The sequence below is a fragment of the Echinops telfairi genome, unplaced genomic scaffold (genome assembly GCF_000313985.2).
Source record: "Echinops telfairi isolate 266 unplaced genomic scaffold, ASM31398v2 ScPeMD7_23;HRSCAF=83, whole genome shotgun sequence".
In the NCBI taxonomy this organism is placed as follows: Eukaryota; Metazoa; Chordata; class Mammalia; order Afrosoricida; family Tenrecidae; genus Echinops; species Echinops telfairi.
In genome coordinates, this window is record NW_022103920.1 from 14,911,702 (window position 1) to 14,922,148 (window position 10,447).

The 10,447-nt window shown below is 48.1% G+C and overlaps 1 protein-coding gene across 1 annotated transcript in view; it reads left to right on the forward strand.

Moving 5' to 3' along the window:
* Window positions 1-1,065: 1,065 nt before the first annotated feature.
* The window catches only part of COPG2 (COPI coat complex subunit gamma 2), a 92,505-nt gene continuing 83,123 nt past the window's right edge, over window positions 1,066-10,447 (forward strand). The window contains exons 1-6 of the mRNA XM_004707818.2: window positions 1,066-1,105; window positions 2,163-2,244; window positions 3,734-3,809; window positions 5,323-5,415; window positions 6,503-6,589; window positions 7,945-8,102. Coding sequence (XP_004707875.2) covers window positions 1,066-1,105; window positions 2,163-2,244; window positions 3,734-3,809; window positions 5,323-5,415; window positions 6,503-6,589; window positions 7,945-8,102 — 536 coding nt within the window. The remainder of the gene's footprint in view (window positions 1,106-2,162; window positions 2,245-3,733; window positions 3,810-5,322; window positions 5,416-6,502; window positions 6,590-7,944; window positions 8,103-10,447) is intronic.

The following is a 10,447-nucleotide window of genomic DNA, read 5'->3' on the forward strand; positions in this document are numbered from 1 at the left end:
GTGAAACGGGCATAAGTCTCAAGGCTAAGGGCTGTCGATTTGAGGACTTTTAACTAAAAGTTACATATTAAATAAATGCAAAGAGTCATTTCAGCAGAGGTTTGCACCCAATCGTATCGACAGAGTAACAACCATAATAGATAAGGAACTCTTCTACTTTAAAAAAAGTGACAATTCATAAAAACTGGAACACACAGGGCCCTGTCTTCAAATCGTTGATCTGCACTGGTTTTCCCTTTGTTCGTGTGAGAGGAGCTTGTTTGTCACAACTGACTCCCTGCCCGTGTCAGTTTTGCTTTTCCTCCTCATCCTGTTTCTTTGTTCATTTGCACCAGTAATCAGAGAGCTGTGAACCTAAACATGTAAGAGTGAGTTACCGACATTTTGACCTATCAAATTGCCAAAAAGGTAACAAACAAAAACAGCCGTATTTAGTACTTGTAAGGGGGGTGAGAAGATAGAATTTTAAGTAGATTCGGTTTTTCGCCAAAGTCGGTTGGTCGCCGTAGTTGACTGTCTGGACAGGGTTTCATCCCTTGGGTGCGGGAGTAACTGGCGTTGTGGGATTCTCTGCTGAAAACCCTCAACAGTGTCAAGAAAGGTCCCAGTTCATTGGCCTCATGTCATGTCTGGTGCTTCATTTCCGTCCCCTGCTTCAGTGCATAGTGACTGGGCTCCATGTGGGATCGTCCATTAAGCAAGCTAAGCACGGGCTGACCTGTGCTGATGCTAATCTGGAGCAAACAGAGCCAACACATGCAACCCACATGACAGATGGATAAGTCATCACTAGTGAGCCAGCCCTTAGCTTGCTTAGTAACCAGTCTTTGCCTTGAGCATTGCTCTTTTGTGAATGATATGGGATCAAGTTGGTATCAGCCACTGGCAAGCCTGGGCAGGGACCTCGGGGGCAGACAGCGAGTTTATGTTCATGGGAGTGGCACCACTCAGAAAAGGAGGGTTGGAGGGGCCTCGCTCAGCGGGCATCGTTGCGGTTGAGTGGCATGCGTAGCAGCTGTTGAATTGGTGTTCTCTCAAGAACAGCTCAATTAGTCCGCAAACCGAATGGCCATTAAAAAAGGCATCCGAGAGGACCCAGACAGACGTAGGTCCGTGGTGGTGGGGACAGCACCGTTTACCAGCAAACAGGGCAGGGCAGCGTGGTGGCCGTGGCTCACAGTCACCCAGCTCACCAGGCCGTGTTCATACTCTGGAATATTCTATAAGCTTTCGGAGCATCCTTAGTGTCTTGGAAAAGTCATTAAAAAGCCGACTGAGTTGGATTGTATTTCCCTTCTAAAAATACGAGGGATCCCATATAATTTCACTTTGGAAATATTTAATGAATGCATATTTAAGAATCTGGTTGGAAATACACTCATATATTAGGCTATAACTTGATGTTTAGGATTGTGGCTAATATTTATTTTTGGTCAACTTTCTGGTACTTTCCGAATGCCCTCATGTCTCTGTTCCCCGTTCTGGTCATTCTCGCAGTACTTTAGACATCTCCATAGAGCTGTTGCAAGTTTAATAGCAATAGTGTAGTGCAAACGTAACTTTTAGTGGCCCTGGAAAACCAGAAAGTTCACGTGCTTGCTTTGATGAGGTATTTGCTTTATTGTGGTAGCCCACAGTAGCTCCAAGGCCAGCCACTACTCGCTCAAGGGCATTGGTAAAAGTGGTGGCTGTAGACTTGCTCAATGCAGGGTTGCCACAAACCTTCCAAGTGTAAGAGATACGCAGTCTCTGCGAAGCGCAGCAAGATGAAGTGTGCCTGTATCTTGTCATTTCCAGCTCTCATATCCAGTACGTGTTGTTCTAACAAACAGTGGCTTTATTGGTCAGTTGTCACTCGCTTAAGTGACTCTGGTTTGGTGTCCAGCAAAGTACAGAGCAAGGAGAGGGTGCCCATGCCCGTGTATAACAAGCAGGTGTGTGCACGTAGGGTTGTCTCAATTAAGAGGACTTGAAGCTGGAATAGCAGAACCCCAAGATGTAAGCAGGGGTGTGAGCCCAGCAGGTCACCAGTGACAGGGCTGCTGGCTCTTGGGTTCTTGGTGACATTCTAGTGGGTTGCACTCTGGATGCCTGGATCCCTGGTAATGGGGCTCGGGCCTGGGTATGGGTGCGCGTTCTCATATCCGAGCCCCCTTCCCCAGGTTCTGCGAATCTGTGGCAGTACACGGCAAAGGGAAGTCAGAGCTGCTCCCCAGCAGATGAGGAGCTTCTCCTGCATTACATGTGGGCCTGAAGCGCAGCCCCCCTGCCCATGGGTTTCCAAGGCTTTGGTCTTTGTGGAAGCCGACTGCTATACCTTTCTCCCGACGAGCAACTGGTGAATTCCGACCTCCAACCTCTCGATGAGCAGGCAAGCTCTCAACCACTGCCCCGCCAGAATACCTATAATGCAAGGGCCCCGGTCCCACACCGAACCCGCTTCTAGTCGATTCCAACGCATAGCGACCCTACAGACAGTTTCTGAGATTACAAATCAGAGAGCCGCATCGTTCTCCTGACAAGTGCCTGGAAGGTTTGAACCACCAACCAGACACCTAATCCACACCACCACCAGGCTCCTGATAGAAAGACAGGGGTCTTTGAAAGTGGAAGAGGGAGCCAGAAGAGTTAAGATAGCCCTGGGTGGTGTGAATGGTTGATGTGTCTGGCTTCGAGCTGAAAGGTTATAGGTTCAAGTCCATCCAGGGGGGCCTCAGAAGAAAGGTCTGGTGATAACCTAATAGAACATCAGCCACTGAAAGCCCCGTGACTCTCAGTTGTCCTCTGACAGTCATAGGGCCTCTGGGAATCGGCTGGACAGTAACTCGTGCTGTGGTTGTGTATATTTTTATAAACCTCCTTAAGAAGAAATCAGAAGAAACAGTGCAGTGGCCATGTCTAGTTGAGGGATACTAGAGGGGTAGGGTAGCCAGGGGTGGGGACTTAGGTTTCTTGTTGGGCTTCCCCGAATAGTTTGAAGTCAGTGGTGAGTCCCATTGGAGAAGGCTGTGCCTGGTCGAGATATCCAAGAGTTGAGCATTGTAGTGAAATTTCTTTTAGAGTTCGGTCGGATTGGTTTCTGAGGTTTTCTTCCTCATTTTGGAGAGGGAGGGGGGTTGCATCCTTAGGGGTCTCTGTACTGTTGTTCTTGTTTTATTTTTTCACCACATTTATCAGTGTCTGGAATCCCAGGGAATGGTGAAGCACTTGTCTGCTTTGCATAGACTCAGTGGGTGCAAGCCCACGCAGCAGCTCCAGGAGAGAAAGGCCGTGGCCACCTGCTCCTGTGAAGACGAACCACACCCCGAGCCCCGGACCGTGGAGTCCATTCTGACTCCGGCAGTCCTTGGGGCAGAGTCGAACTGTCCCATGGGGTTCCAAGGTAGCCGTCCATGTCGCCTTCCTTCCCTGGAGCGGCTGATGGGTTCCAGCCACTGGCCTTGTAGTTCCCCGCTGCGCCACCAGAGCTCACGCATGGAGATTAAGCCCAGACCAAACCAAACTCACTGCTGCTGAGTTGATGCCGAAGGCTGTGAGCTCCGGGAAGGCAGGGGACTTTCACCGTCACATTCTCTAAGATTGAGAATGGGGCCCTCTCCCAGACACTTGCAGTCACACGTCGGCTCAGGAGCTGCATGGTGATCCCCGTGGGGGCAAGTGGAATGAGCTAAGGGTGGGCCCGAGGGAGAGAAGCGTGAATTCATTTCCTGGTAACGGGCTTTCTTCTCCTCAGCCTGACGAAGGACATGACTGGAAAGGAAGACGTGTACCGGGGCCCAGCCATCAGGGCGCTCTGCAGGATCACAGACGTGAGTTGGGTCGTCTTGAGGTGTTCAAGCGGGAGCCGGGGCTGCCGTGGGTTCAGCCAGCAACCACAGTGCATCCTGGTGACTCTTAAGTGGCTTGGCACACATGACCACCAGGAAGGCACTGAGGCTCCACACCTTTCTTACATATTTCTCTTGGTCAGTTTTCTTGATATTCGCCTTTGTGGATGTGGACCAGTGTCTTAGGGCACATTGCTTATAGGAAACAAAAATTCCATTGAATTTAGCTTTTAAAAAAATTAAAAAAAAAAAAACAAGCTCTGCCCTAGGACACTGATCTCAGGCTCAGAGATAAAACTTATAGCCAGACCCCAGAGCAGGCTGTAGGGCAGCTCTAGGGGACGCTGACGCACGATTCTCAGTGGGGGACAGTTGTTTGCCACCCAGCATTTAGCAGATGCCAGCCCCGCTAGTTGCAGTTGTTAAGGGTGGGATTCTGGTAACCAGCTGTTGCTGGCCAGGCCCAAGTTCTCCTGTTGGCCAAGCTTGTCCTGCCAGGAGGGCTGAGGCTGGGAGGTGTGGCCGCCGATCCCTTTCTAGAACGGGAGGGGGAAACGCTCAAATGGAGGGGCAGGCAGGGTAGGGCCGACAGAGGGAATGTCTCAGCTGCCTGTATAATGTATGTGCGTGTCCTCAGTTTTCTCCGGTTGAAAAGACTGAGCAGCTTCGAGTGACATGGAAATGCCTTTGATAGTTAGGGATTCTAGAGGCAACAGTAGAGGGTGGCTTAAGTAGTTTTTGCTGCTCTTGCTGCTGTTCAGTCGTTAGCCTAAAAATGGTGGTCAGTAATAAGACTTTCGTCATCAGCATATGAGTGTTGATTGGTGTAACCACCTGTATCTACCACTGCCTTCCCCATGCCGTTTCCCAGTTCACACGGAAAAAGTGACTCTTGTCTTTAGCATTGCAAGTCGTGGTCTCATCGTGGTATTGTAGTACATGTTTAATTTCTTGCGTAAGGTCATCGGGATTACTTACCTACTACTGGACCCTTTGGGATCCATGTTAAAAAACCACATATATCTATATCTGTCTATCTATCTCTCTATCTACCTACCTACCTACCTAATATGTCCTCCACACCAAAAGAAGCCTCCAACCCAAGGGAATTTATTTCCTGCTGTCTAAGATAGATTCAGCTTCTACTTGTATATGTGGGGCCTTTAAAAAAGTTAGTAGAAAAATGGAATGATAAGACACTGGAATTTTTCCAGGAGCCCTGGAGGTCCCCTCGTATTGACTGCCGCAAACTGGGCTCTTCTCCACTTGGAGCCCAGCTTTTCCAGTTGGACAATTGTTGGGCTTCCCCCCCTTGCATGCAATTGGAAATGCTCCCAGGTGAAATCCCTCCTTTGCTGGCTTTAGTCTGGTGGCAGGATTAAATGATAATCCTTTGACTGCATACGTGATTGGTTTTTGAAAATGATCTTGAAGTATCTACATGGAGTTTCTTTTGCAGAAAAAGTGTAATTGTCTTTTCGATGCCGGCTCTTAGGGAACAATGCTGCAGGCCATCGAGAGGTACATGAAACAGGCAATTGTGGATCGAGTCTCCAGTGTGTCCAGTTCCGCCCTGGTTTCGTCCCTGGTAAGTGAAGCAGCCGCTGCCTGGTTCCGTGCAGGATTCAGTTTCTGTTTGTAAAGCCCCTGCGGCTCTTACAAGCAAGACCTGTTACAAGTAGGTCTGCCTGAGTGCTTCCTCCAGAGGATCTGGGCAGTTGGAACGGAGTCCTTCTATGTTCGCAGCGTGTGTGAGCATCAAGAAGTTCCCCTGCACACGCGATACAGCGGGTGGGGTGAGGGTAGAGTAGAAAGCGAAGGTGGGCCTGGTTTTCTGAACTCCTCCTTCACCACCGGCTTTGTACCTCCCGCCTCTTGGTCCTCTCCTATCCCTGGTGCTCCCCAACTGGTCACTCAAAGCTCGCTGCCATCGAGTCAGTGCTGACTCATGGTGACCGCTGTGGGTTTCTGAGACTGTGGGTGGTATTTACATGGAGTAGAAAGACCAGTTTTCTCCCCTGGAGCTGCTGGTGCTTTTGAACTGCTGACCACGTGGCACAGCCCAGTGTGTAACCCCTGCACCACCAGGGCTCCGTTCCATCTGTGTGTGTCCTTTAATCCAAAGTCTCTTGCTTTGCTTCTAAATTTCCTCCCAGGAATCAATCTTGTTTTAATAACACCCCATTTTCCCTTGTTTTGTAATGAAATTTGATCCTTTGTATTTGATTAAAGTTGGATCCTAATGTAAAGTAACAAATGTACTAGTGCATTTGAGTGGCGAAGCGAGTTCCTGATTCTGGGGTACATTTGCGGAGTTGTCTGGAGGGAACCTCTTGGGACTCTTCTTTCTTTTCGGCGGGGGTGGGGGTGGGGGGGGTGGAAGTACAAGCTGTAACGTTAACAATCCTTAAGCATCACCCTGTTGACTGATCATTTTCTTCTTGTCGTTGTCCTCACATTACTTCCTCTTTATAACACACACACACACACACCTTTGCAAAGAATTCTTAGACAACACGTAAGTAACCCCACGAGTAGCAATTTGCAGTAGACTTAAAAAAGCCACAAATTGTTGGTTTTGCAGTTAGGAATGCAGACTAACGCAAGGTTACAAACTGCTTGTGACCAGGCCTTGTCTCTTTTCAATCCCCCCTTCACACCCACCCCTGTATCAGCACATGATGAAGATCAGCTACGATGTGGTAAAGCGCTGGATCAATGAAGCTCAGGAAGCGGCCTCAAGTGATAACGTCATGGTCCAGGTATTGTCATCGAGTCCCCTTACCTTAGGTCTCAGGACCAGCTGTCTTTAAGCCTGCAGTTTCAGGGTAGTTTTGTAATTCCACAGATGAGCATTCACGAAGGTGCACACTTTGCTGTTTATACGCCCAAGTGCGTTTCCCACTCACTGTGACTGCCACTTCCCCAAAGCCGGATGACCTCCGAGGGATATGCAAGAAGAGTCTTCTGTTGTGTGCTAGGTGGAGCTCCGCCCCGCCCCCGTGTGACACATCTTTTGTGTAGAGGGTCGTTCAATGTCAAGCCCTGATGACAGAAGCATTGTAATGGGCAAGTTTTACATTGTGGAGTTTGAAACCGTTTTGTTTTGTTTTTTCTTCACAAAAATCTCCTTCTCGTATGCATGAGGCTATATCCCTCAGGAAAAGAAGGGAGTCGGTTCTTAGCTGTTAAGCTTATGGGAAGTTGCCCATTTATATTTGAGAATGTGTTTATGCTACTTTCACCAGCTATAACTGGGCTCATTAGCATATTCATAAGGAGTGATGTGGAAATGGAGTGGAGGTAGTCCCCTGACTTAGGACATGTTCTAGACACGAAGAACCACACTCAGGACCCTCTGTTTTGTCTTCGTGTAGCATATCTTTATGATTCTTATTTCATATGCTACATATGATGTAGCACTTCACTGGCCGATGCCCCCCAAATCTGTAGGTTGATGTGTAATGTTTTCAACCCCGAAAGGCAAAGAGAATTAGGATTTATTAAGATATGATCATAAAAGGCAGTAATAATAACAATTAAAAGAGAGAAAGGTATTAGACTTATGTCAGACCAATATGTGACGCAGTTTTTCAAACAGAACCCAGAGGTAAGTCAGGGACTGCCCGGTAGCCATGTTTCCCAGGGAAAAACGTGTTCCCCTCTGACTTTGATCATGGCGGGGTTTTTTGCACAAAGTACCAAGATCCTGACACTCCTTAAGGCTTCTGTAGGAGATGAAGTCCTTTAACAACGATGCTGGTGATTTAAAGCCCTCAGAGAGTTCGGCACTGGTAAAACCTGGGGCCTGAGAGCCTTTGTGCCGAGCACGAGTAGGGCAGAGTGGCACTCACTGGGGCTGTCTGCTCCTGGGCCATGTCCTGATATTTGTCCAGACTGAGTCTACACTTTATGGGGTTAAATGAGAAACGGATCCCCAGTCTCTGTACTGTAGTCTTTCATGAGCTTAGGTCAGTTAGAGACCAGGTACCCTCTCTATGCATTAGGCGTGGGTACCTTTTTAGTATGAATCTTGACTCTAGGTCCACGTGATTCTACTTCCATGGGCCTTGCCCTGTTTCTGATCAGCTTTGTGGCCTCATTCCTTCCCTTTTAGTACCACGCCCTGGGGGTCCTGTATCACCTGAGAAGGAATGACCGGCTCGCTGTCTCGAAGATGCTCAATAAGTTTACCAAATCGGGACTCAAGTCACAGTTTGCTTACTGCATGCTGATCCGCATCGCCAGTCGCTTACTGAGGGAAAGTGAGGAGGGGTGAGTGTCGCGGTCCTCTGGACCTGGGCGTGTTCCAGGGGCGGCCCGTGCTCCTGAGTTTGCTGCTTCTGTGGGTGGACGTTGGGCAGTTGCTGGTTCACAGTTGAGACTGATGTTCTCACATTTAAGAGAAGTCATGGAGTGTCATGTAACGTCTTTTGAACCCTCGTGGCTGTGCTCTGGTACATGTCTTCACGGGTTAGATTTTGCTCACAATGCAGCCAGTCATAAACTGAGCTTTCAAGCAGACAAGCACAAAAGTACATGTGGATCCTATGCTGTTCTTAGGATCGAGTACAAAAGCTGAAAGGGACCTTAAGAACCATCTGGCCTTCTCCTCATGTTTCTGTGAAAGTGCACGTGAAGGGCCTGCATGTAGTCGCGTGCTGCCCAGAGCTCAGCCATGCGACTTCTAACCCTAACTGCCCTGAACTGAGTGACATGTTTTCTTCTCCGGTTCTGGCTGGGCTGGAGGACTGGTTTCTTGTCTCTCCTGCTGCCTGTAAAGTGATGCAGAATTGCTTTACAGGTAGGGAGTTCCTTAGCTTTCCAGAGAAAGGGGAAACACTGAGAACAGTTACCTTACAACCTGCAAATGCCAGAACCTGGTAAGCGGGAACCTTCCTGAGAAGAAGTCCACTGTGACAGGAAAGCGCCCAGACGGGACCCTGACAAAGGCAGTTGAGGCTGCCCTGTCGGCTCCGCACCGCCCTCGCGTTCAGTGTGCGTCTCTCAGCCTGTTGAACCCCCGTCAGTGTAAATGCATAAGCATCGTAGTTGATGGGCATTGGGCTACGCATTTTACGGCATGCACTGTGCTTGCCGCAGTTTACAAACATTGTTTTCAACGGGGCACAATCTTCAGATCCTCCTTTTGTCGATGGGGAAACAGGTTTCGGAGTGGAGTGGAGTTCATTGTCACACAAGCGGCAGTGGTAGAGCCAGTGACGGGTTGATCAGTGATTATTGAACATCTTATCTAAGGACTGTCACGGCATAAAGAGTAATTGAGGTCTTTCAGTTTGAAAATGGTAATCTGGGCACTACTAAATCTTTTTCTTACAAAGCCACAGGAATAGCCAAAAAAGGAGAGAGAGAGATTTAAATTTACCAGAAAGGAGCCCCTTGACTGCCCCAACGTGAAGAGCTGTCTGTGAAAACGAAGACGAAGGGAAAGCCGTGATGAGGAGATAATGGCCACAAGGGAGACTCCGCTGTGAACCCGTCCAAACCCGTGTGGGCCAGAGGATGCCCTTGCAGAGGGGGCCAGACCCCTGAGGAAAACTAGAGATGACAGCCCACCCGATTGGTCTCTGCTCTCATCTTTATTGTTTCCTTCCTTTTGCGTGCTGGGGGCTTAGTTTGCTGTCCTTTGGCTAGTTCCACACTGCGGGAGTGTTAGCTACTGATTAGAGGCTTCTCGTCTTTTCTGATATTAAAACAACCCATACCCACTGCCATCCAGTCAGTCCCGACTCAGCAACTCCTAGGACAAAGTAGCACTGCCCTGAGGAGTTTCGGAGACTAAATCTTCATGGAAGTAAAAAGCTTCCTCATCTTTCGTGGAGTAGCTAGTGCTTTTGAGCCGCCCAACGCATAACCCCCTATTCCACCAAAGCTCAGAGCTACACATTTCCCTCCACGCATTGCTTTAACTGCATCCAGTGAATGTTCTTTTGTTGTATTTTCATTTGTGTGTAGTTTGAACTCTGCCTCTCATTTCCTATCTGATGTCCTCTTTAATCCATGAGGAATTTAGAAGTATGTTGTTTAAGTCCAAATATTTGGGGGATTTCCCTTTCATTGCTGAATTTATAATACGTTCGGTTGTGGTTGGAGATCATACTTTGTGTGATTTTCATTCTAAAACATTCATTGAGGCTTTTTTTATTTGGCATTTTGTCATTTCTTGCTACTGGTCTACACACATTTGAAAAGATGATCTGGCTTACCGTTATGGGGTTAAGTATTATATATAATCAGATGATCAAGTTGGTTGGTTATGCTTTTCAACGCCTTTAGCACCCTTGATGATTTTGCCTAGTTGGTCTGTTAATTATTGGATGGACACAGACAGCTCCAATTTTTAAGTGATCTAATTTTCCTTTCCATCTGGTCAGGTTTTGCTTTATTTATTTTGAGGCTCTGTTTAAGTCACTGTGGTGACGTCTGCATTGCTGTGATGCTGGAAGCTATGCCGCCAGTATTTCAAATACCTACAGGGTACCCACTGTGGACATATTTCAATAACCTTTCAGACTAAGACAAACTTCAGAGAAGCACCTACCTATCTACTTCTGAATAAAACTGACCAGTGAAAATCGTAGAGATAGGGGCTGGTGTCA